Source organism: Haliaeetus leucocephalus, unplaced genomic scaffold (assembly GCF_000737465.1).
Source record: "Haliaeetus leucocephalus isolate CR32 unplaced genomic scaffold, Haliaeetus_leucocephalus-4.0 Scaffold219, whole genome shotgun sequence".
Taxonomy (NCBI): domain Eukaryota; kingdom Metazoa; phylum Chordata; class Aves; order Accipitriformes; family Accipitridae; genus Haliaeetus; species Haliaeetus leucocephalus.
In genome coordinates, this window is record NW_010972655.1 from 85982 (window position 1) to 111386 (window position 25405).

Consider the following 25405-nt stretch of genomic DNA (forward strand, 5'->3'; position numbering starts at 1 on the left):
GCTTCTGCATCCCCGGGGTCCTGCCACCAAGGGCAAGCGGCAGGAGACACGGTGAGGGTCTGGCTGCCGATGCTGTGTGCGGGGTGGGGGGGTTTTTGCTCTCCCTGCCCTCCCCAGCATCCTCCCGGGAGCAGCCGAGCGATGCAAGTGCCAGCACAGCAAGCCTTGTCCCCGTCCTATCCTGGGGACGCTGCAGCGCTGGCACCGGGTCTCCACTGGTACCTGTCCTCATGGGAAAGCACTGCCGGACCCTCGCCGAGTGCTGACTCTGATCTGAGGGTGACTGCTCCCTTTCTCCCCTGCCCAGGACCACGGTGCTGAGCTCCGGGGACGGAGTGGCCGATGAGCACTGCGATGGCAGAGAAGCAGAGCCCTGTGGACTACGGTGTCCAGATCCGCTTCATCAATGACCTGCAGGAGCCCCGGAGACCCCCCAAGGCACGGGGCAAGCCTAGCTCCTATGGGGTGGCAGTGCGGGTGCAGGGCATCGCCGGGCAGCCCTTCGTCGTCCTCAACAGCGGCGAGAAGGGCGGCGACTCCTTCGGGGTGCAGATCAAGAGCGAGGGCTCCTACCCAAACCCCCCCACCGGCCCCTGGCCCTCTGGCTCTGTCAGCTCCGACTCCGACCTGCCGGAAAATCCCTATGCCGGACGGCAGCCCAAGCGTGGCTCATCCTACAGCACCTCCGACGAGGAGATGAGCGGCATCTCAGCGACCTCTCAGCATGAGCCCAAATCTCTGCCGGGCAAACGGCTGCTCGGGGAGGAGCTGCGGAGGACTCAGTCCCACGGGGATCTGCTTGGTGCTGCCTCGGACGAGCCCTTTGCTGCTGGTGCTCCCCGGGCCAGTGGCAGCCGGCAGCACCGGGCTCTGGCCAGCAGCAAAAGCAGCAGCATGTTGAACATCGCACCGGAGCGGAGGAAAGCTTCTGGCTCAAGTGTCATGGCCAAGGACCCTTCCTCAGACACAGAGGCCACGGTGGTCACTGGTGGCAGCGATGTGGACACCAAACCCCTCTCCTCAGTGGATTCGCTCATCAGCAAATTCGACAGGAAGGTGCAGCAGCGAGGGCGGGTGGCCAGGAGGGGCCGGATTGCCTCGGAGGAGAGGAAGCGCTCCCAGAGCCTGGACAGCCGCGTCCCCCACCGCAATGTGCCGGATGCCAGGGAGCTGAGCAGTGCCCAGCACCAGGCCGGTGCCGTTCACCCCCAGTCCTCGGTGCCCGCTGGCAGCCTGAGCCGCCCAAGCAGAGCTGGAAGGATGGAGGACGGGGGGACAAGGAGCCAGCGGGCAAACCGGGGCATGGAGGAGACTGCGGCTGAGCGGCTGCAGAGCAAAGCCCAGGCAGAGCTGCAGGTACCAGGGGGCTGGATCCTGCTGGGATCACAAGGGTCACCAAGGGGGTCACTGGCACCAAGGCAAGTGCTGGCATCCTCCAGAGCAGTGGGACCTGGGGGGCTGGTGGGGGGACTCGTGCCCTTGCCAGAGATGAGCTTTTTTTATCCCTTGCGGCAGCTCAAATCCACCCCGGACCTGCTGCGGGACCAGCGGGAGGTCACCCAGCCCGGCAGCACTGAGCACCCCAAGGAGCTCATCTACAGCATCCTGAAGGAGGGGTGAGCCCCCCAAATCCCTCCTGAGTGCCCCTGTTGCTCCCTGCCCCTTTCTGGAAGTCCCAGTGGTTGCGGCTGGGATGCTGCGGGTTGGTTTGGGAGTGGGGATGCCCCTGTAGCCAGCTGGTGCTCAGGATTTTGGGGGAGCGAGTGGAAAAGCGCTGGGGATGTTCCTGCACCCCAGGCTCAGCCATGCCCCCGCTCCACCCCCCCATCCCCAAACACTTCCCCCGGCTCTGATGCCCACAGGAGCAGCGAGAGCGAAATCTCCCTGAAGAGGAAAGCTGCCCGGCTGTTTGAGAAGATGCAGGAGCTGGCGGTGAGTCGGGGCCATCCTGGTGTTTGGGGGAGACTGCTCCCCAAGCCCCCCTCTGGGGGTCCTGCCTTCCTGGCACCATGTCCCAGCATGCCAGGACCATGGCAGTGTGCAGCTGAAAGGCTGTGGCTGGGGACTGAGCTGTGGCCCCGGGGGGTTGCAGCACCCTGAATCCACTGAGTGAGGTTGGGGGGGGTGTCTCTCCAGGCACCTGCCAAGGATGTGGCATGTTCCCAGCCCCAGCACAGGGAGCTGGCCAGGAAGGTGGAGGAGCTGCAGGAGAAGCTCAATGAGGAGACCAAGGTGAGGCCAAGCAGAAGGTTGAGGGGCTTAGGGAGACACGGGGTCACAGTTTACATCCCTGGGAGGGGGGCAAGCACAATGGGTCCCTGCTGTGAGCCCCTTTTTACTTGGGCTTGGGAGCCCAGGCAAGACCAAATCTTCTCCTGGTCTGATTTACACCCCTCTGGGGTGTCTCAGGGATGCTGGGGGTGCAGAAGTCCTTCCCGTCCCCAACAGACCCGGCAGGGGGTGTGCTGGAGAGGTGGGATGGGAGCATCACTGGCTGCTCTGCCCCCAGGAGGGGATGTAACTGCTGTTCCCCCGCTTCTCCTGCAGCTCTGCCAGAAGCTGGAGCTGACTAGGGAGCCGGTGAGGAGCAGCTCTGCTCGGGCGCTGGAAGCCCGGCTGCGGGAGGCCGAAGGGGAGAGCCAGCGTCTGCGGGGGACCCTGGAGAAGAAAACCCAGGAGCTGCAGAGAAGCTTGCAAGAGTAAGAGCTGCAGTCGCACTGCTGAACATGCCAGGGCTGGGGACAATTGTCTGTCCCCGGGGGGGGGGGACAGAGGGTGGTGGGAGGGTGGCAGGGGCGTTCGGAAATGCAAGGAGCGCTGGGGGAGTGCAGGGTGGGTGGCTGTCCCCCCTGTTGTCCCCGTCCCCTTTGCCACACCAGGATGAGCTGCCAACCAGTGTAGATGCTTATGGGTGAGGGCTGCAGCCTTGGCCCTTTGGGGTGCAGATGTGGCCGGGGTCTCATGCCCTGTGCTGTGAAGGACTCTGCGCTGCCCTCCAGGCTGAGCGAAGTGAAAACAGCCAAGGAGCAGGCAGAGACCTGTCTGGGTGACTGCAAGGAGCAGCTGGTGGCAATGCACCGAGAGCTCGACCACCTGCACAAGGGCTCCCATGCGTCCCCGGATGGTGAAGCCTTGTACAAGGTATGGTGATGGTTGCACCGGGGCGTGAGCATCCCCCTGTGTCGCTTCACTGGCGCTGAGCCCAGCTGTCCCCTTCACCCAGGAACTGCTGGAGACCAGGGAGGAGCTGGAGGAGGCCCTTAGCTCCAAACAGCGTCAGGAGGAGCAGCTGCGGCTGCGGGAGCGGGAGCTGACAGCACTGAAGGGAGCCCTCAAGGAGGAGGTGGCCAGCCACGACAAGGAGCTCGACCGTGTCCGGCAGCAATACCAGAGCGACATGGACCAGCTGCGACGCAGCATGGAGGACATCTCACAGGTCTGGCCGTGAGGAGGGCTGCTGGGGAGAGTTGGTGGATGGGGACATGCTGGCTGCAGCTGGGGAGGGTCTCTGCTTGGAGTCATGTCCTTGAATTCCCCCTTTAAATGGTCCTGAGCTGGAAATGGGGTTTGTGTCCTGCCCCAAGAGCATCCATCTGCCCCAGCTCTCTCCGCCCCATGGTGGAGACGCTGTAGGGTGAGTGGAGCCGATCTGCAGAGGTGTGGAGTCTTCCCAGATCCCTGCCTGGGTTCCCTGCACTGGTTTGGGAGGCCATTAGCTGCGGCAGGACCTCAGCATTGTTGGAGCATCCTGCAAGGATGCTCTGCAGCTGAATACTCCACATTGCAATGCAGGATCAGGCTAACCTGGAGTTGGAGAGGCAGAAGATCAACGCTGTGGTGAGGAACCTGCAGCGGGAGCTGGAAGAGAGCACGGAGGAGATGGGGCACTGGCGGGACATGTTCCAGAAGAATAAGGACGAGCTCCGCAACACCAAGCAGGAGTAAGTGCCCTCACTGCAGGTGAGCTGGAGGCACGAGCAGCTTTCATGGAGGTCCAGCCACTCGCGACCATCTGGCATCTTTACTCCAAATGCCGTTAAAATGGGTCAGGAGCTGGGATGGGGCTGGTTCTCCTCCTCCCCTGGGCATGTGGGGAGGAAGGTGATAGCCGAGCTGGGTGCTGCTCTCTAGGCATGCTGGGACGTGGGAGTGGGGGTGTGGGACACAAGGATGCAGGGATGGAGTTGGGTGGCCTCATCCTGCCCCTCTCTAGGCTGCTGCAGGTGAAGCTGGAGCGGGAGGAGTTTGAGGAGGAGCTGCGGGAGCTGCGGGAGCGCTTCGCAGCCGCCCGGGAGGAGGCAGACCAGGCACGGAGCAGCACAGTGGACCCCAGTGAGCTGGAGGCACTCAGGAAGGTGGGTGACAAGGGAGGAGGCGCACGCAGTGCCGGGGACCGCATCCAGCTCCAAGGGTCCCTGACACCCCGTCCCCTCCATCCCAGGAGCTGCGGCAGATGCGGGAGGCGCAGCGGGAGCTGACGGCAGAGAAGCAGAGCCGGGAGGAGCTGCTGCGGCAGCAGGAGCAGGAGCTGGCTGTGCTGAAGGGCACCATGCAGGAGGAAGCGTCCAGCCACGACGGGGAGCTTGAGCGGTACCGCAGAGATCTGCAGCAGCTCCAGGAGGAGCGGGACGAGGCCACCAAGGTGAGTGCTAAGGGAAAGGGTTTGCCCCCACCCAGCCACAAGCCAAGGAGCGATCCCCACTGTGGGCTGCCCTTGCACCTTCCCGTGAGCCCCAAATTTCGCAGCCGTGGGGTGATGCGGCAAACCTGCAGCCCTGGATCCACCCGCTGTGGGGTCCTCCCAATGGATGCAAGCCCAAACTGCCCCCCAAGACTCCTGGGTCAGTGGCTGGCCCTGGGTCCACCCCGTGCTGTGGCTGCATTGCAGGCAAAGGCATCCCTGGAGAGTGCATGGGAGGCATCGGAGCAGGCGAGGAAGATGGTGGAGTCCAGCCTGCGGGAGCTGCAGGAGCAGAACGATGACCTGAGGAGGAAGGCCATTGGGATGGAGACACAGCTGAAGGAGTACGAGCGCTTGGGCGAGAACTGGGAGGGCTCCCAGGCACGGCTCAAGGAGAAGGTCACCAAACTGGAGGTACTGGGGCTGCAGCTGTTCCTGAGCTGCCCTGAGCTGTTCTCCTGCCATAGGAAGGAGTTTGAAGAGCCCCGTCTTTGCAGGCAGAGCGCAGGCAGATGGAGGAGTCACTGGGCGAAGCCACGGAGCAGCAGCAGGAGCTGCTGATAGCCAAGCGGTTGCTGGAGACCCGCCTGGAGGAAGCGCAGCGGAGCCTGGCCCGGCTGACACAGGAGCACCAGGAGCTGAGCACATCCTACCAGGATGAGCAGAGGCAAAAGGAGCAGCTCAAGCGCACTAAGAGTGAGCTGGAAGAGCAGAAGCACCTGCTTGACCGCACCACGGAGAAGCTGAACAAAGAGGTTGGGTGCCCGGGTGCCTCTGGGGCTGCTTGCACCCCCAGGACCCCTGTCCCATGGGGCATTGGTGCCATGACACCCACTTTCTGTGCCATGGGATGGGGATCTCCATGATGACCTCGCTGGGTTAGGGGAGGGATCCGGGACTTTGGGTACAGATCTCGTTTCCCTGCAGAGCCAGTTGGGATCGATCCTTCCCTGATGTCCCAGGAGACTCTCTAAAACCTTGCTGTCCCCAGGGATCAGCTTCCTCTGGTGTCCTAGGGCCGTGTTGTCCCCTACCCTTCCCCAAGCAGCTCCTGCAAGAGCCTGGTGCCTGCTCAGAGCTTGGGGACATCCAGGCTGCTCTGGCAGGGCTTGCACCCCTTGCCATGATGCTCCTGAGCCTACGGAGCAGAAATGTCACCCCCATCCCCACCGGTATCTTCTCCCACCTCGAGTCCCATCAGCTCAGGACAGGGTACATAGGCTGGTCCCCAGCCCCTGAGCAGTCCCCGCTCTGCTGCAGCTGGAGAAGATGACGGAGGAGTCGCATAGCTCGCTGGCCATGCTGAAGTCGCAGCTGGAGGAGTTCAAGGAGAAGTCGCGGAAGGAGATCATGGACTCCCAGAAACAAGCCAAGGATCGGGGCGCCGAGGTAGAGAAGATGCAGTTCAACATGGGACGGCTGCAGGACGAGGTAAGGCAAGGGCTGGCACGTTGTGGGTCCCCGCGCTGTCCTCTTGGTCCCTCCATAGGGAGCCTGGGGACACGTCTCACTTGGAGATGCCTCTTCCCTTGATGCTACAGGTTGCCCGGCTGAAGCAAGCACTGCAGGACAGCCAGGCGGAGCAGGAGAGTGTGCTCCTGGATAAGGAGGTGCTGCTCCAGCGGCTGCACAACCTCGAGCAGGAGATAGAGACCAAGAAGCGCTCCCAGGACGATCGCTCGCGGCACGTCAAGACGCTGGAGGTGGGGAGCGCTGCTCAGCACCCCAAAACCACTCATCCCGTTCCTGCAGTGCTGTGTGCTAACAGCAAGGGGCAGAGCTCACCCAGCCATCCTCCATCCCACAGCTGCTGGGAAAGAGAAGTTATGCAGCCTGGCAGTGCTGCCGGGGGTGTGCTATTGCTACTATTAATATTTACTAATTGCCAGCACAGCTGGCTTTGTTTCGGCTCTGTCCGGCATTGCCCCGTGGCTTGGCTTGCCGCAGGTTGTTGCTTTGCGGGTTACTGTCCCCCGATGGGGTGGTGGGTGCGCGGGGGTCTGCACAGCATCAAGCTGCTGTGTCTCATATCCAAGCATCTCCCTTTTCCTGCCTCCCGGGCTGTGTCGGAGCCTCTCGGGCTGGTTGGGTTTTGCTGGGTTGGAAGCACTGTTGGAGTAAACTCCCTTCCTCCAGCATCCCAGCTCACCAACCTTGGCTAGCCTGAGCCCCTCCTGCCGCCTGGCCCCCAGCCCACAGGGACCCCAAGGCCCGTGCTGACCCTTCTGGTCCTTTCTCCTTGCAGGAAAAGTCCAAACGCCTGGAGGTGGAGCTGGACGAGGAGAGGACCACAGTGGAGCTGCTGACGGAGAGGGTCAACCGGAGCAGAGACCAGGTAGGTCAAGTGGTGCCACCCTGAACCCGGCTGGTGCAGTGGCAGAGCCGCCCTCAGCTCTGGTAAAATAGCGCTGGATAAATTGGATCCTCGGGTGCAACTGGTCACCAGAGTTAAAACCCCATTAATGAGTCGTTAGTGAGCAGCCTGGAGCCCTCCATCACTCTAAATACAATCGAGATGACAGCGTCTGAAAAGCTGGTTCGGGCACAAACGGAAATCATACGAGCTTGGCACAAAAAAAAAAATCCCCTGAAATTACAGGGTGAGGTTTGTGTTTGTGCAGGAAGTTGGGGCTTAAATTACGCCAGTCTCCAGGCTCTCCCCTCCCTCTTAACCCACCTGCTTATTACCTTCAAAGCTAGAGCTGGTGTTTGAGCTCAGCAAGCAGGCAGGAACTGCCTGCTGAGCCTCCCAGGATCCAGCAGTGCTGGGTTTTGCTGGGATCCCAGGATTGGCAGCTTCTCCGCTTATAGCCTGTCTGCCTCCTGCCCCGCCAGCATCCAGCCTGGGGCTTGGAAAGGGAATTCCCACCCCTCAGGCTATGGTGAGCCGGTGAAATGGGTTGTTTTCCTATTTTTTCCATCTGAGAAATGGGCACATCCCAGGGGAAACTTTTCCGGTGAATCCTGGATGTGTCTGAAGCACAGGAGCTGCGGAGCAGCAATGTGCATGAAACCACAGCTGGGTTCGGCTCGGAAGTGGCCCTACTGGCTTTTGGGGCTGCTTGAATAAAATTCAAGCAATTTTTTATATAAACTCCAATTTCCTTTGCTTTAAAATAATGCACAAAACTGCGTATTTCAGCTTGGTCAACCTAAAAGAGGCCCTTGGGGTGGTTCTAATTTTGCTCCATCGGTGGATCAAACCCATTCCTGTCCCCGGCATGGCTGCACTGCCATGCCTGATGGTGCCGGGCAGATCTGGGAGCGCAGCTGGGTCTCTGAATCCCAGTCCAACCAGTTTAAACCCTCCAGTGGAAAATTGCAGCCCTCGTCTCTGGGCTGCTCGCCAGAATGGCAGTAACTAATTTAGGAAGGAAACAAAATCCTCTCGTTGGGGTTTTTTGGTGTTACTGATACCAGCTGTGTGCCATGGGATGGCCACTGTGTGGCTCTTGGGTGCCCTGAGTCCACCCGTGCTCTGTGGCACTGGTGTCATGGGAAGAACTTGCAGTGGCCTCACTTCTCACAGAGCAAACGCAGCGGCAAAGGACGTGGCAAAACCAACTCCTACTGTGTCCTTGTCCCCAGATTGACCAGCTGCGGGCAGAGCTGCTGCAGGAACGCTCCAGCCGGCAGGACCTGGAGTGTGATAAGGTCTCGCTGGAGAGGCAGGTACGGCTGAGCTGCAGAGGGGACGGATCCAACCTCTCAGCCATGGGCACAGCTGGAGGGCAGCTGGACCACTTGTCCTGTGAGGGATGCAGGGCAAAGCATCCTGGTACAGCCCCACTCCTCGCTAGAGCACCCCTGGGAGAGGGACTGTGTTCCCAAGGAGCTTTTCCTGCTGTAGAACCCTCCCCCCTGCCTCCTCCCTGCTCTGGATACGGCCCGTCCCCATCCTCCCCAGGCACCATCCCTGGCTGCAGTATCCTTGGAGCTGTCTGGCATCTCCCTGGGGTGGCATTCCTGCAGGATCCCCCCTTTCCTTGCAGTTCTCCCCCAGCCTGCCTGGGCTTGCACTCCAAACTCTTCGTTACCTAACCTTGAGCTGGCTCTTAACGAGACAGATCAATGGGAACTAAGCTCCCCGAGCTGTTCTTGTTCCCGGTGCAGAATTGCAGCTGCCAAGAAAAACACGAGACTCCTACTGGTGACGCCGTGGGGCCCGGCCCAGCGGCAGCCACCTTTGTTACCGCTGCCCAGCTGACGAGGCTGGGGTGATGCTGCTGTGCGGGACGGGGAGAGGAGCTGGTTTTTCTGGTGCTTTTGGGGATTTTTTTGGCCAACGAGGGTGTTTAAGAGCAGAAACTGGGGAGCTGGGGGATGATGAGTGTCATGGAGCCGGCAGGGGCTCTTGCACCTAGCGGTCCCTGGCACATCCTGGTATCACCTCATGCCCTGGCTGGTGCCAGCACAGCTAATTGTCATTATATAACCCAGCTCGTTATGTCTCCTCCTTGGGAAAGGGTTTCTGGGCCCTGACTCGCAGCTGGGATTTACATAAGCAAGGCTCTGAGCCTTTCCCGCTCCAGCTGGGAACACTGCAGGGGATGACGGGGATGGCTGTGGGGTTTTCTCTCCCTGTAGAACAAGGAGCTGAAGAGCCGCCTGACCAGCTCGGAGGGGCTGCAAAAACCCAGCAGCAACATCTCGCAGCTGGAGGCGCAGGTGGAGGAGCTGCAGGACAAGCTGCAGGCAGAGGAGAGGTACTGGCCACGGAGACCCCTGCCTCAGGGGGTGCCTTCGCCCTCGCCGGGTGCCAGCCCAGCTTGCTCATGACCTATTGCCTTTCCGTAGGGAGAAGAGCATCCTGATGTCCTCCAACCGCAAGCTGGAGAGGAAGGTGAAGGAGCTGACCATACAGATCGATGATGAGCGGCAGCATGTCAGCGACCAGAAGGACCAGGTGGGTGGCGGACGGGAGCCCTCAGAGATGCCAAGCGGCTTCGGGACCCACCAAAGGGACCCTTGGGCGCTTGTCCTGCACCAGCCATCCTAATCCCATGGGAATTGCCCTGTCTTCCTGCAGCTGAGCCTGCGGGTGAAGGCCCTGAAGCGTCAAGTGGATGAGGCAGAGGAGGAGATTGAGCGGCTCGAGGGCGCCCGCAAGAAGGTTCAGCGGGAGCTGGAGGAGCAGCACGAGCTCAACGAGCAGCTGCAGAACCGCATCAAGGCGCTAGAGAAGGAGGCTTGGTAGGGGATGCTGGGCTGGAGGGGGGTCCCAGCCCCAGGCTGGAGGGGGGTCCCAGCCCCAGTGAGGGCTGACCCCTGTTCTCCATCTCCAGGCGCAAAGCTGCCCGCTCAGCAACCGATTCCTCCCTGCAAGATGACCAGCTCAGCTCAGACGAGGAGTTCGACAGCGCCTACGGGCCCTCCTCCATCGCCTCGCTGCTCAATGAGGCCAACCTCCAGACTAGCTCCTGCTGACACCTGCCCACACCACCCCGGCTGCTCCATCCCAGGGCAGAGCCATGTCCTGAGAGCCAGGAGAGGGACCAGCCGTGGATGCCGCTGCTCAATGCAAAAACTCTTCTAATACCAACGATGTGAAGGAAGGTACCGCTCAAAAAGCGGTGGGATGGGGAACCCACCCCAGATGCTGTCTTGCCTCTTCATCTTGATACGGGTCTCAGGCTGCGTTTGCACTGTGGCTTTTTGCCAGGAGGGGAGCTGCTCACCGCAGCCAGTGTCCCCATTGGTGACTGGGTCCTGCCGGTAAACCATGGCCCTGGGGTCCAAGACACGGCCCCAGGGGATCAGGCTTCCATGGAGGCAGCCAGAGAGCAGGACTGGAGTGGCTGGGGGTACCCACGGTTCCAGCCACCCTGGTTTATTTTTATATGCAACTGCCCTTCGTCCCCCCGCTGCCCTTTTTCCTCTCCAAGTGCTATTTTAAATAAAATGGAGCATTTTAAGGCCTGCAGCTCATCGTCCATCTGGGGCTGGAGGGATGGCGCAGGCTCTGGCACGTCGGGCTGTGTGGCACCAGGCTCCTGCCCGACTCAGGGAACGCAGCTCCTTCCTTGCTCCACTGGATCTGGCCTGGAGATAAATCCTTGTTATCGCTAATTAACGAGGATGGGAGTCTTGCCAAGTGCTAATTAGCACCATTGCGTTGATTGGCAGGTGGTTACCACAGTTCCCCTCCGTGGCCTCGAGCAGGGCCGAGCTGGCTCCGTCCCCAAGCTAGCGTGGGGCTGGGACAGTGCCTGTCAACCCAGCCAGCCCCATCCCTGCTGCCTCAGTTTCCCCTCCTGCGCCCTGGTAACATTTAACTGGGATGGAGCCTCCGGGGATGGACACGGTGACAATAGTAGGGACACCCTGTCCCCTCTCTGGTCAGTACTGGCCACGTCTCTGCGTCACCACCACCCAGGGCTGTGCCCGGCTCAGCGTGCCCGGCACATGGCCCTGCACCCACAGCGTCCCCGTTGTGGCTAAACCGGGCCAGCACAACCAGTTCTGCCCTCGGCTCCTCCCGGACACGCGTGTCAGAGCCGAGGTCAACCACCGTCCCCACCCTGTGCCTCGGTTTCCCCAGCGGCTGCTTGGCCTGATGAGGCGGCAGGGGCCCAGCTGCGCCTCGGTTTCTCCTGCAGGCACTGCAGCGGTTGATGGGGGGCTTGGGGACCATGGGGTGCCCAGGGGGAGGAGGGGCCGGCTCCCACAGCTGAGCATGACCAAAGTTTGCCGGTCCCCAGCTTTGGCACCAGCAGGCAGCCCGGAGGGAGCAACGTCCTCCAGCCTGCAGAAAATCCTGCTGCCTCAACCCCCCCCCAGGGCCTGGGTGTCCCCACCCTGGGGCTGGAGCATGGCCCCGGTGACTGCACGGGGCTGGAGCGTGTCCCCGGCCGGCAGGTCTGGGGCCGGTGGCCGGCTGAGCTCATCGCAAAGGTATGTGGCAATTAGCGCCCGCCCGGCAGAGAGGAGGCAGCCGGCACGCCCAGGCCACCCGGCGTGGCACAGGGACACCTGCCCCGGCAGTGGCCTGGTTCCCCGACCCCCGGCACGGGCGAGGGGCCTACGGCACCCACCGGGCTTGACCCCGGTGTGCGGCCGGTGACGCCGCAGCTCTGCGCGGGGGCACCCCCGGCACCTCCCGCCGGGCTGGGCCGGCACCCCGGGGCTAAACGTTCCCCAGGTGCGGGGGGACCATCCCTAGCACAGTTTGGGGCACCGCAGCCTGCTTTGGCGAGGCTCGGCGCGGCATCCCACCGCTCGACGCTGCTGGCCAGGCCCTGGCTTGGTTTGGCGACGGTTTGGCAGAGCTCGGGTGGAGCTCGGCAGGGCTTGTTACGGCTCGGCACGGCTTTGGTATGGCTTTGGCACGGCTCACGCTGCCTGGGCACGGCGCGGCACGCCGCGGGCGTGGTCAAACCGGACGGGCGTGGTTAAAGTAGAGAGGGCGTGGATATCGAGAGTGGGCGTGTCGGTGGGCGTGCCTCCCCGCGGGTGGGGGCGTGGCCATATAGAAGGGGCGGTGGCGCCGCGTCCTGCCAGTCGCGACGGGGCCATGAACGGGCTGAAGGGCTGGTGCGCGGTGCTGGACGTGCGGCCCCACGGCGAGAGCCCGGTGAGCCCCCCCGGGGCCCCTCTGACCCCCCCCCATGCCCGGGTCCACGGGAGCCGCCTCCTTCCTTCTCCCGGTGCTTCTGGAGGGTGGCTGCTGCCCGCGGGGGTGCCCCGTTGGGGCAGGGGTGGGGGGAGGTCCCGGGAAGCGTCGTTGGTGGAGTGGGGCTGTGCCCACCCACCACCCGGTATCGCTGCCCCAGCCTGTGCCCGGGCTCGCCCGGCAGCCGTGGGGAGGTTCGAGGGTCTGTGGGGGCCCTGCAGCCCCTCTCTGTCCCGGAGGGCTTAGGGGACCCCCAGTCGCCAGGGTCCGCGGCCATCCCGTTCCCGGGACCATCGCTGGGCTGGTCCACGGGCATTCAGGTGAACCCCGCTGGGGCAGACGAGGATGGCAGAGTGCACAGAGGGGCACCCCGCTGTCGGCGTTGGGGTCCTGCCGTCCTCTGTCCCGCTTACGGGGGACTCCTGGGAGTCCTGGCTGGCACATAGTCCCACGCAGCTGTTGAGCTGTCCCAGAATAATGTGGGTTTTGGGGGTAACGCACCCTTCGAGCGGCTCCCGGGGGCTGCGGCGGGAGCAGCCAGCAGCAAGTCTGTTTTGGCACTTTCCTCCCTCGGTTACAGCGGGGCCTTGCATTTTTCCCTTCCTTATCGTTGAGTTCTCCTCATCGCCGTCAGCAGCCAGGCCATCGTCGCAGGGATGGGCCCTGGGTGGGGCTGGCAGCACCGCAAAGCCGGCCCTGCGCCGGCGCAGTGCCCCGATTTCCCTGTGAAGGGGGCGAAGCCAGCGGCGGTACTTGGTGAATCGGCTTTTTGCTCAGGTTTGGGCAACCAGAGGGCTCCCCCAAAGGCACCGGCGGTGGCAGAAGAACCGTGCTGGTGCTTGGCCACCTTCCTCCATGCCAGCGGCTGCCCGGCTCCATGGCCTGAGCCCTGCTGGGTGACTCAGCTCTGAGTCTCCTCAGGAGAGTCCTAATTCTCCGCAGCTTTCCCGGCCTTATAAGGAGCGATTGCAGAGTTGGGCTCGTTTGGTTAATGGGTTATTACAGTGATAAGCGCCTCAGTAACACTGGCGATCTCCAAACACCAGAGCTGTTTGCTGCTGATCCTTGGCAATACCCTCTGGGTCAGGTCAGGCCTGTTCTTATTTAACAGTCGGGACAGACGGAGTGCCTCCCCCATGGTTGCAAAATGCCGGCGTCGGGATCGCCGGCTGTGGGTCCTCCGATGGTGCCGCCTCTCCTCTGCCTGGGATGAGGTTGGGATTTGCATGGTTCCCTCTTCCCCGGGAGTGGAGTCAGTACCTCTCCCTGCAGCCAAGCTTTTCCCCAGTGGGGTTTTTTTGGGCTGGATGACGCAAAATAGACCAAAAGACTTAAAATTGGCTTCTGCATCCCTAAGAGCTGGTCCCTAGTTATCCTAGCCAATACCACTCGCCCTCAATTCCAGGGGACCTGGCTCTTGCTGGGTGGTTGGACCCAAAGGGCCGCTGGGATTTTGGGAACGCCTCTTCGAAGGGCGCTGGATGGGAGCACGGCCATCCTGCCAAAAAGCCTCCAACTGCTTGTGCTTTGCTGCAGCCATCACGCAAAGCTGGCCAAGCTCTCCCGATCGCAGTTAATTCCCAAGGCTGGTAGTAAAAGCCATAAACACTGCCAGGTTGGAGTAACTCTTGGGGTGCCCGGTTGGGGTGTTAAGGAAGCATTTTCTTTACAAGGTGGGTTTTTTTCCAAGCGGGAGGCAAGTGCAAGGCACTCCATCATCTTCCCAGCACTGGCCACATTGCAAAACCCTCCTGCCTTCCCCAGAAAATAACAGAGGGGGCCTGAAACCCACTGCCCCCTCCACTCCAGAGCTGTAAACAGGAGGCAGAACAGATTTAATGCTAGCTAGGAGGTAAAGAAACAGGGTAGGGGAGTCCCCATGGCTCTGCTTTTCCTGCCCCAGCTGAATTTGGCACCTTGGAGAGGGAGGCCAGCGTGTGCTGGTTGTGATGTCCCTCTGGGTTGCTCCGGCTTTGCATCAGAGGAGCTGCTTCTCCCGGAAACAGCCCCGGCATTGGCAAGAAGCTGATGAAAACTTTGGCTGCGGGACAGTAAGAGCAAAGCCCAAAAGTAACCATGCGAGAGCATCACCAGAGACTGGCATGCCGGCGGTGCACAAGATGAGAGCCAAATTAAGTGCGTCTTATCCTCTCCTCTGTCCGCCCGGTCCCAATCAAGCACAGCTCACCACAGCTGAGGCTGCTGCAGACAAACAAGCTGGGCAGGGAGGGGTTTGCTTTAACCTGGCTGTGGCTTCCGCCTCCTGCACCTGCCTCAGCCTCCTTAAAAGCATACCTGTACCAAAAAAGCTGGTTGTCTCCCCTGGTGGTCCAGAGAGCTTTGCTCAAATGTCCATCTTGTGTCTCGCCATCCCTCTGCCTCCCCCATGCTTCCCCAGTGTGGAGGAGGATGGAGCCTTCCCCCCCTGGCGTTTGCATGGGTAGTTTCCTGGTTGTTTGACCTGAGGTTTGGTAGTGCCGGTGCTGGGTGGGAAGGCACCGGCTGCTCTTTGCTTCCTGCCACAGCTGGTTTGTGTCGGCTTGATGGTAGGCTTATCCAGGAGCAGGTTTTTTGGGGGATCTACTGGGACAGAAAGAACCCGCATGCCAACTCCAGGTAGTTTTGGCTGCGGGGCTGGAAATAGGCTGGTGCTTGTTTCTTATCGCAGCAAATCTTCCCCAGGCAAGCGATTTCTTTGGCAGCCTCACGCCCTCACCTGGACTTGACGGGACGGGGATGGCAAATGCGAGATCCCAACGCTTGTAAACAAAGCTGCGAGTAAGGACACGTGAAGGGACTGATGTGCTGCTGGCAGCTCTGCTGGGCTCGCATTGTGCCAAGGCTCCTGCCCTGCTGTTGGCAGCCTGTGCAAGAGCGGGCTGCTCCGTGCTCTGACCCTCGGCCTTTCCCTGTGTCCTGTTTGCTTTAGGCAGCACGAAGATGATGAATGATGCTTCTCATGCAGGCACTGCCATGAGCCATTTTCCCTGCTGTAAAACCCCGAGTGCTTCTTGCATCTTCCCAAAACCATGGAGCGCACTACATCCGGCTGCTCTGAAGTTTTTCTGACCGAATTTTCCAACTTCTTGGGTCTTGCCAAGGAAAACATTCCCTGGAGTAAAAGTTGCAGACAAGTATCTGGTTAAATAATCTGTGCTGCTGAGTGCTAGCAGAGCCCAAGTGAAGTTTCTGTTAGATAATTGTCTTAATGGGGGAACAAAGGGGTCTGGCCACGTGTTTGAGATCCGTAGGAGGGCTCCTCGTTTCCCAGGGTGACAGAGTTTGTGCGAGCTGCATATACAAAATATTTTGGAAACAAACAGATGGCTTGTCAAGACTTGGATAGTGAGGAGAGTGCTTGGAAGCAGGGAGGCAGAAATACCTTGATGTTGCTTTTGGAGAGCAGGAGGCTGACGTGGCTGGGGTGTGGCAAGGGGCGGGTGCCTGGTGCTGCGCGGGCACCTACCCTGGCTCCACTGTGCTGCTGCCCAAGAGCCCACTGCCGTGGCTGTCACACACCGAGCAGCTCCTGCTTTCAGGGTCGCGTTTAATAAGGACCATGAGCGACGGCTGCCTGGGTGCCGGTGAGGTCTGTCTGGGAAAGGGGGGTTGTACACGGGGGTTGTACAGTGCTGTGGGTGCACAGTGCCGGTGTTGAGCTGAGGACGGGGAGCGGGCAACTCCGTGGAGCGTTTTGGGTCTCCACGCACTGCCTTAGGGCTCTTTATGCACTCCGGGCAACTCCTCAAAAGCTTGCTGAGCTTTGCATGGTGCTGGACATAGCTGAAATGCCTCTTCAGTGGGTGTCACTGGTAGGAGTGCTTTGGGTGAGGAGTTAAGCAGTGAAGGCCTCTGTGGATGCTCATGGCCATGAGCTGGGGAGCGCTCTGCTGCTGGTCTCGCTGGCTGCTGCCAAAATGGGCTCTGCTCAGCCAGGGCTGTGCCAGTAGAGGACGGGCAGAGCCGTGAGGGCGTGTAGCTGTCGCGGTAGGGCAGGGAGAAGGATGAATCTGGCAAGGTCCCGGCACACGAGCTGGGAATGGCTGCTTTCATCCTTCTCCAGGGCTGCTACTGAATGCCATGCATCAGCTCCGCCATAGCTGGCTGCAGTGACAGATGACAGCCGTGACTCCTGGCAGAGGAGGGCATGCATGAAAATGAGCCCGGCAATCATTTCTCCTGCCCATCTGCATTACCTCAGCCTTGGCTGGGCCACGGCTCCTCCAAGCCCTGATGGGTTTGATAAATGTAGTTACCGTGCGCTCGCTATTACTCATTTTAATCCCAGCGTTACTTTGCAGGCTGCAGCTCAAACTGAGGGGGAAGGCAGCTTGTCCGCGCATCTGCAGTGATACCAACCTGGCTTTCAACTTGTACCAGAGCTGGATGTAAAAAGACTTTCAGGGAGTTATAAAACTAAAACCCGCCTCTTGTTTTAGGAGAGCGTGAAGGTGCTGCGGCTGACTCTGCCGAATGACCTCCCAGGTGACAGGCGCGAGCAAGTGAAGCAGAAGGTGGGTCTCCCCCGTGGCTCGGTTTGGAGTTGAAAATACAACTTTGTGAGTTAACTTAGGGTGGAGGGAATGGGCGTTTGGTGGAGGATCAGTCGGTTTATGCTTCGTCAGCTAGAAAACTCAACTCCTGTTCTGTTAAATGTTTTGGTGCCGTTTCCCAAGGTCGTGTTCAGTGCCACGTTCCTCTGTGAAAAGTGCATGATGCTCATTTGACTGGAGCTGGGCAAACCGTTCCAGCCAGTCTCGCCTCTCTGAAAGCCCTGCTGCTTCTGTCTCTTGCAGCCGGTGGGAAAAGCCTTCGCCATGGTGGCCAACAGATCCAGCAACAGTCACTCCCTGGCCTCTGAATGCATCAAATCCAATGATGGCGATGAGGAGATCATCAAGGTACGGTCCCTGGCTTTGTTGCAAAGCGATCTTGTTGAATAACTGGGGTTGGAAAAAAGTTTTTGTCTGAAGCTACACCAGCAAAAATCTCCCCAGTGTAGCTCTTGACTGTGCGGGCAGGACTGGTGCAGTGCTGCTGGCTGGCAGCACCAGCTCGGTGGGCTTCCCTGGCTTTGGGGGGATGCAGCAAGAACCGGGGGCAGCTGCAGTGGCTCTACAGGGTGAGGCTCACACAGGAGGAGGAGCGCTTCAAAAAACACCAGGGAAGGTTCACTGCAAAGGGGAAACCCGTGCACAATGTGTCTTGGGAAGCAGTGGGATCCAGTGTCCTGATCCCGGTGGAGCTGAGCTTGCTGCTGGCATTACTCGGCTGGCCAGAGTTGGGATGGTCTGACCTGCTGCCACCGTCTCTCCTGGACAGGTTTATCTCAAGGCACGGGCCGAGGGCAGCATTAACCACGAGGAGCACGTCAACCAGCTGAAAAGTGAAGTTCGTTACATTCAAGAGGTAGTTAACATCTGTGAGGGGCTCTGGCTTGCCTGCTGCTGCCTGAACCCATGGGGGCTTGTGGCAAGGGTCCGGGGTGCTCTGCTTCCCCCAGGAACGTCCCGCAGGGTTTCATGCGAGCGGGCGGCGATGCCTGCACCAGCTGCGGCACTCAAGCCCCAGCTGAGCCCCAACCACTCTGGCAAACTGGCAGCAGAGCTGAACTCTCCAGTTTGTTGACTTGCCTGTACAGGGCAGTAGTCTAATCAAGCGCCATAAATTAATTCAGCCTGACTAATTGCTCTGCTATATGGACTGAATTTGAAGAGAATTGCGTGATGACTTTCCCCCAAGGCTGTCCCCTGCATGCCTGGGTGCGGCACAACCAGAGCCTCTTGTTAAAAGGCAGTTTCTTTGGTATGTCTCATCTCCCAAAGTAAACTGGATGATGAGGCTCTCAGAAGATTAACCCTTTCCTCTGCTCCTGGTGGGTATGTTATTTCTGGAGAGCTGGTTGCAAGGCACAGAAGTGGTTGCATGCATGTTCTGGCCTGGGCAGCTTGGCCTTAAAAAAAAAAAAAAAAAAAGAGAGAGAGAAACAGGGAGGAGGGGGAATTTGGGTGTGCTCTCATGGGCAAGTTTCTGTGCTGGGTGCTGGCCCCAGGGAGCAGCGAGGGGCAGATCTGGTAGGGCGGCCTCCAGATCTTTTACGTCATCCTTCTGACTCCTCTGCCAAAACACGTGTTTCTCCCCCTGAAAGAAAACAGCCTGTTCCCACTGCCTCCTGCCTGCAACCCAGACCTGCCTGGCTCCCGCCTGCCCAAGGCTGCAGTGCTCCGGGGGTGTTGCTCACCCAAACCTTATCTCACAGCCACCTGGATGCTGCAGTTTTTGTTCATGATCCTTCCCACTCCTGGGGCTTCGACTTCAGCTCTTCTGATCTGAGCTTTCCCATAGCTCCCCACAGCTCGGGTAGAAACAGGAGCTGGGTTTTCAAAGGACCTCTTAGCAATAGTAGAGTGGGACTTAGACCTTGTCTGGCTGCAAAGGCTGTATGTAGCCGTGTCAGAATAGCTGAAGCAGCATAACTGTGCAGTACAACTTAATCCTGCATGTGAAAACCAGAGAATAAGCTAAACCAGTAAGTCATGGTGGCAGTACCAGTCTGTCCGCATCTAAGAGAAGTGCCCTGCACTGGATCATGGTGTAAAAAACCTGGGGATGTCTTGATCCACCTGGATCAAAGTCACGGATTGCTGTCCCCAGGTTAAGGGCTTGATTGCTGACCCGAGAGCTGCACATCGTGCTCTCGCCTTGTCCCTTGTCCTGCCGCTGCCCGGTTTCCAGCAAACTGCTTCACCTGAGTGCCTTGGGCATCTAAAATCAAGGGGTAGGGATGAAGCCACGCTGTTAATGCTTTGAGAAAGCTTTTCTTTGAAAAGCGTTGGAGCAGCGTTTGCTGTAAAAGCCTGTAAATCATTCCTCTGGCTCACTTGCTCTGACTAATTCGAGTAGCTGCAAGTCAAGACTGTACTTGTTGGCGTCCTACAGTGTGGCAAAGAGAGAGCTGGGGAACAGCAAGGGTCTTCTTGGCACTTCAAAGGTGAAGTCAATGACTAATGCATGAAAAATGAGTAGCGTCTCCAGGTTATTGCTTTTTATTTTTTTTTTCTTCCCATGATTGTGTGGGACAGCTGCCTCACAAAGATCATATCTGCCAGAGATGGTGCTGCTTGCAGGCAGGGCTGTAGTAAAACCAGAGGGTCAGGCTGGAAGAGAAGCCATCGATTGCGTATCAGCGCAGGGCATCGTAGCAGCCGCCGTGCCTTCGTTTGATTTCTGTTAGGCTGAGTGATACTGTCCATGCAGATCAAGCTAAATTGACTTGCCTTTGCCAGGCTAGAAGTTCTTTGAAGAAGCTGCGGGAAGACTTAAGTAGTAAACTTGAGAACAGACAAGGAGATAAACAGCATGCACAGGTAACGGGAGCATTTCTCGGGGATTAAATGACATTGACTTATTAAAAAGATGTCATCTTTGGGTCAGGAAAATGATAGAAGGGGCCTTAAAGATTGAGGTGCTTGTGACGAACAAAAGCCACGTTGGCACCATTTACAGGCAAAATTCGAAACCCATGCAAGCACGTAACGAGGAGTCAGTAAGCAAAATGCATTGGCTGGCCAAAGGCTCTATTGCATGTTCGTTTGCAAAAAAACCCCTCGGTCTCAAGTTGCTGTGGTGCCCCAGAGCTAGCTGTCTGCATGTGACTGTGTTCTCGTGCAAGCAGCTGTGCCAGCTGGCGTTACATCCCTGTCCGTCTGTCCTTTGCTTACGTAGGTTGTGCTAGAAAAGCAAAACGGGAGCTGGCTGTACCCGGAGATGCTCCACGCTGATTCCTGGGAGGACCAGGTATGGAGCTAAAGAGGGGGATTTCAGCACTATGGAAAGAAATACTGGTTTTAGTTTGCAGTCTTCCTCCCAGCAGGTAATTTTGCACCTGTTCAGCACATGATCAGGCGCTCCTGCGGCAAACTCTAGTCTTTTTGTCAGGGTCAGATCAGAAATGGAGTGCAGCTCTCTTAGAGCAATAAAAGTGTGCATAATAGGTTTTTAAACCTCTGCACATGAGAGCTTTTTAGCAGAAGGGATAACAGGAACCTTAAGCTGGTAAATATTTCTCCAGCTCTTCGTCTTTCTCCTGGCTGGGGCAGATGCTCTGGGCTGGTGTTTCAGGCTGGGTTGCTGTGGACTTGGTTTGCATTGTGGGGTTTTGGGTTGTCCAAGCGCAGATCAGGATGGCATCCTGCAAACAGGGCTTGGAAGCCAACCAAAGGATACTGTGCCTGTTATCTTGAGGGCTGGAAGCTGTCGCCCAAGTGTGGGAGGTGAGGACAGGAGCGCCTTTCATTTTTTTTCAAGCTGAGAAGTGATGTTACCAGGCTTTGTCACCAACAGCGCTGCCCGCATTGGGGTGGAGGGCTCCTTTGATACCTCCCAACTGCTCATCCTGTCCTGTTACTGTCTCCACAGGAGGAGGACTGCTCAAGTGAAGACGTGGAAAAGATCCGACAGACGGCAAAGAGGCTGTTCACGAAGCTGCAGGAGGTTGAAAAGCGCCACCAGTTGGAAAGGAAAACCTTTGAGGTGACTACACTGCGCACTTCTCTGCTAGGAAAGTGTGATTTTTATTTTATTTTGCTATTTTTTTCTTTTTGGAAGTCTGAGGAGCTGCATGAGCACATGAGTTTGGGCTGCCGGAAGTGTCTGGCTTCTCCTTGCAGAGCAGTGGGCTCAGTGTGTGCTGTTAAAATACACCGGGGAGTCCAGACCTGGCCAAACCCCAGCAAACTGCCTCCCTGGTTGCCCAGAGGAGTGTGAAGATATAAATGCTTTCCCAGTTAAAAGTCACATAAAATAAAAGCATCAGCCGTGTTGGAAGGTGGTCCCCCCAAACTCTGCCAAGCCTTTCTGACCGTAGCCAGGCTTGATGCAGGAGAGTGGTGTTTCATGGGGAGTGGGGACCACCAGGGTGTCCCAGCAGGTCGAGCAGAGACCAAGTCTGGGGTTCCCAGCCATGGTGCTGGGCTGCTGTGGCCATGCTGGCTGTTGTGGTCTCTCTTAGAGCTCAGCCTCTTCACCTGCAGGGCTGTTTGCTGTAGAGAGGGGCAAGCTGACTGGGAGGCACCGGACCCATCACACGGGTCTCCTCACCTGCCAAGCAGTGCTGACAAAGTTGCTGCATTCGCTTCCCTCCCTTCCTCAGCCCTGGTGATTAATGATCCTCTTCGGTTTATTTTCTAGTGACTGCTCATGTCCCGGATGGGCTGGGCCTGACCGCGTCACCCCGCAGCTCCATGCGCTGGTGGCAGCGGTGATGTCCTGGCTCGCATCCTGTCCCGCAGACCAAACTGGTCCTGGCTAGCCTGGGGGGTTCCCCGCAGCGGGACGGGGGACAGCGTTTGCTGGGGAAGTGGGTTTGAGTGGTGACTGCTTCCTCCAGTACGGGGACATCCACCTGCCCACAGCGGGGGCAAGTGCCCCGAGGATGTCTGTCCTTGAGTGTAGGAAGTTGTGTGGTTTGGTGGCATTTTGGGGTCTCTGGTCAGCTGATGCTGACTGCAGGCTCTGAGCCCAGATGGAGATCCTGGGGATGGCAGGGATGGGTGTTCCAGCAGTTGTTGATCCTGCCAGCACTGCCCAGATGTGTGCCTTGTTGTCTGAGCCTGCTCTCCAGCTGTCGTGGGGACCCACAGGGACACCCTTGTCTCCTCTCAGCTCCTGAGCTGGTGATGCAGGTGTGGGGCTGGCTGCTGAGGTCAGTTCCTTGGGCAAGTGGCCTGAGAGGAGCCTGCAAACAGCCCCAGAGCACGTGTGGCTGAGAACGAACATGTCTCTTGCATTTGAGGAGCCTTTATTGCTACAGCATTTAAGTGCTCACTCCTTTGAAGTGCTTTGAAGCCGGGGAGCTTTCTGAAGAAGCTCTTTTCTCTGAAGCATGTCGGGCTGTTTGCTGAGACGCCCGGCTGCCTTCAGCAAAATCTGCCTGCCAAGGCTCCGAGCACTGGTGCAGTTTCAGAGCAATGCTTGGGAGAGAGCTCTGGTGGCTCTGGTGTCCAGGCATGTGAGGGTCGGGGGTAAAGGTATCTCCATCTTGTTTGCAGAGGACGGTGTCACAGTACCAGGAGGAAGCGGAGCAGACAAGCTCTGCCCTGCGGAGAGCAGAGAAGAGTGTGCTGGAGAAGGAGGTGCAGGTGGATGAGCTGCAGAGACTCCTGGCAGGGATGGAGAAGGTACTGGCCCTGAAGCCTTGGTGGGGCTGATGGGATTAGTGGAGCTGCCTGGTCCCACTCTGCTAGTGGGGGGAATGGGAAAGCCTGGTGGTGATGAGTTTGGCAGTGTTCAGTGCAGACCCCGCAGAGCATCTTGGACCAGCTGCAGGGTACCCACCATACAGAGGGTTTGACTTCCCAGCCAGGTTTAACCCAAAAGCATTGGGCAAAGCCAGCTGCTGGGAATGGCTCAAAATTGACTGTTGCTGATTTAGACTTGCATTTCTCAGGTCTAGAAGACCTGGTCGGTCTGTGCAAACTCTTCCAGGTATCCTGGAAACGAGCGCACAGTCTAGACATGCCCCCATGAGAAGAACCAGGAGGCTTAGCACAAACTCCAGCCTTGATTTTTTTTTTTTTTCTTTTTCCAGCTGTGGTCTGCTCATAATAACATTAAAGTCATAAATCTAACAGTGCAGTATGAGCATGAAGTGATCTGGGACTGCCTTCCCTGGCCCGACAGCAGGGAAGGAGATGGGTTGGTGCCTTGCCTGTAACCTAGGGGTAAAGGAGCGGGACATCTGCTGTCGGTCATCTCTGCGGCTGCCCTTGTCTGTCTGTCTCTTGCATGTAAATTTAATGCTCGTGAAAACAACCCGCAGACTGAGCAGGGAGGCTGAGCTGAGCATGCCTGGCTCCCTGGGCGTTTGTAGCTCCCTGCTGTGCAGCAGAGGCCAAGGAGCATGTGTTGTGACTTGTTTCCGTGCCTGTAACTCAGCCTCTCGCTCTGCCGCAGGAACACCGGAGTTTGCTGCTGAAGATGAAAGAAGGAGAAGCAGAGCTGGCGAGGCTGAGAAGCGTGGAAGGTGACAAGCTTGCTGAACAAGACCGGTGAGGCTTGGCCTCTGGCTTGGCTGCCAACTCCAGAGCAAGCCCATGCCGCTGGGTCGGGGTGTCAGCTCGCTGGGGCATGACTGCACATTCCTGCAAAGGGTGTGCTTGCTCTCTGGCTTGCAAAACAGCACCCTACTCCTAAGAGCTGACTAATCTCCAAATACCTCCCGCAGTTTTGCTTTGCTCCGAGAGATCCGGAGCTGGGCTGCCCAGAGACCTCTAGCAGCCTTGCTGCAGGCTGGGAGCTTGGGGCAGGTCCTGGGGAGCCTCCAGAGCAGCCGATTCTCCCTCTAATGTTGAATTCGTTCTGCCCAGCTGGTATCCTTGTGCTCCAGGGGCTAATTGGCAATGGCTTGTTTCTGGAAGGCCTTGTTTGTGGCCTGACTCTTCCTGATGTTCCTGTGTCCCTCCAGTCTGTGGTTGCTAGTCTTTGTGGCTCCTGCTTGAAATGGTTTTGTCTCTGCCTCTCCTTACCTCGTCTAGTCAAAATATTTCAAGATCTGTGCGGCTGTAGAGGAGACCTGGCTGATAAAAAGCTGCTCTGGGCATAGCTGGGTGGGTGCTCCCTTTCTGGAAAGCCATCTGATGGCTCCTGGACTCTTGTCTTCTCTCCTTTTCCCAGGTCTGCTCAGCTGGAGAAGGAGGTGGCCATGCTACGGGAGAAGATACATCATCTGGATGACATGCTGAAAAGCCAGCAACGCAAAGTCCGCCAGATGATCGAGCAGGTGAGAGGAGCGGGGCTGGGGTGGGAGGACGGGTGAGGGAGAGCCTGGGAGGACTTGGAGGGGACTTAAAAAAAGGGGGGGGGGGGGGAGATATCTCTTAAGCTGCTTGGAAGCAAAGAATTGCTGGTTTGTGGGGCTAAGTCCCTTTGCAAACCAAAGGGACACAAGTTCAAAGGCAGCCCAGAGCCCTGTCCTGCAGCGGGGACTGACCCCAGGGTGACAGCCCAAAGTACTGCGGCACAAGCTGCCCTGGCCCAGGGAGGGTAATAAAAGGAGCGTAAAAGGAGTGCTGTGCACCCAGCTTGGCCTGCTGAAAGAGTTAAATCTCAAACTGTGTGAGCAGAGGCTCCTTCACCTTGGGCTTAATTCACAGACTTAATCTGAGGCTTTTTTTGATTGGTTTTTATGCAGACCTTGGAGTTAATGTTGTGGGTATTAACAGGCAGAATAAGCCCAGCCGTACATGAGAGGGATTTTCGGCCACTGTGAACTTTTCTCTTATAGCTCCAGAACTCCAAGACGGTGATTCAGGCCAAAGATGCCGTGATCCAGGAGCTCAAGGAGAAAGTCGCTTACTTGGAGGCTGAGGTGCGTCTTAACGGGGCCATTTTGGGGGGTGCGCAGGGTCTGCTCCAAGCTCAGACCCTCCCGTTGAAACCTCCCTGTGTGACTGGTTTGTGCATGCCTGTGGGTCATGGCTGGGCTCCCTCACAGCAATGAGCTTCACTCTGGGCAGAGCAGCTGGCAGCAAAGCTTTTCCCTGGCACCAACACCTGTTTCGCATAGAAAAATGTGCCCTCCACAGCCCCAAGGGCTGTGCTGGTTCCCCAAGCTGGTGTGATGGTTTCCAATGCAGCTGGGGTTGCTGGAACAGCTGTGAACTCAAGCAGAGTCCCAAATAATCCCATTAAGCACATTTCTCTGGCAGCAAAACCCTTCTTGCTTACAAAGCTGCAGCTGAATGTGTGTGTGTCAGAAATTAAAATTGCATTCCAGCCTCTAGGATTATAACAAGTGTCAAACCTCTCTCCTTTTTTTGGATAAAAACAGCCTGCTTCGGCACTTCTAGTGTTTTCTTCCCTCCTTGGTGACTTATTTTGCTAATTTCTGCATGAGGACAGTGTGTGTGAGCACAGCCTGCTGTGAACCCAGGTGGAAAATAGATCCAGCGAGAGAGATTGCATGCTGGTGGGTTTCCCTGTTGGGTGTTCGGCAGGTCTTACAAACCATCCTGGCTCTCCTTTGGCAAGCAGTCCCTATAGAATCATAGAATCATTTAGGTTGGAAAAGACCTTCAAGATCGAGTCCAACCGTCATCCATGCCCACTAAACC

General features: G+C 58.2%; 2 protein-coding genes across 5 annotated transcripts in view; both read left to right on the forward strand.

The window, feature by feature from the left end:
* Positions 1–313: 313 nt before the first annotated feature.
* Positions 314–10441, forward strand: CGN (cingulin). 3 transcript variants are annotated; one of them, XM_010566843.1, is made up of 20 exons: positions 314–1356; positions 1513–1616; positions 1863–1932; positions 2137–2232; positions 2548–2699; positions 3000–3141; positions 3224–3436; positions 3793–3941; positions 4214–4355; positions 4442–4642; positions 4889–5095; positions 5179–5436; positions 5942–6112; positions 6223–6384; positions 6927–7016; positions 8270–8353; positions 9269–9387; positions 9479–9587; positions 9711–9874; positions 9967–10441. In XM_010566843.1, the coding sequence occupies exons 1-20, from the start codon at positions 343–345 to the stop codon at positions 10106–10108; spliced, it is 3789 nt and encodes a 1262-aa protein (XP_010565145.1). In that variant the 5' UTR covers positions 314–342; the 3' UTR covers positions 10109–10441. The 3 variants fall into 3 exon arrangements, with proteins under 3 accessions (XP_010565145.1, XP_010565147.1, XP_010565146.1); XM_010566845.1 differs by having other exon boundaries at positions 3799–3941; XM_010566844.1 differs by having other exon boundaries at positions 1516–1616.
* Positions 10442–12188: 1747 nt separating this feature from the next.
* TUFT1 (tuftelin 1) overlaps positions 12189–25405 on the forward strand; it is a 14958-nt gene continuing 1741 nt past the window's right edge. The window contains exons 1-11 of one of the 2 annotated variants that reach the window (XM_010566846.1): positions 12189–12254; positions 16733–16807; positions 17090–17194; positions 17616–17702; positions 19580–19660; positions 20019–20090; positions 20712–20825; positions 22343–22471; positions 23247–23341; positions 23967–24072; positions 24577–24660. In XM_010566846.1, the coding sequence (XP_010565148.1) occupies positions 12195–12254; positions 16733–16807; positions 17090–17194; positions 17616–17702; positions 19580–19660; positions 20019–20090; positions 20712–20825; positions 22343–22471; positions 23247–23341; positions 23967–24072; positions 24577–24660 (1008 nt within the window). In that variant the 5' untranslated portion in view covers positions 12189–12194. The remainder of the gene's footprint in view (positions 12255–16732; positions 16808–17089; positions 17195–17615; positions 17703–19579; positions 19661–20018; positions 20091–20711; positions 20826–22342; positions 22472–23246; positions 23342–23966; positions 24073–24576; positions 24661–25405) is intronic. The other variant, XM_010566847.1, reaches the window with a different exon arrangement.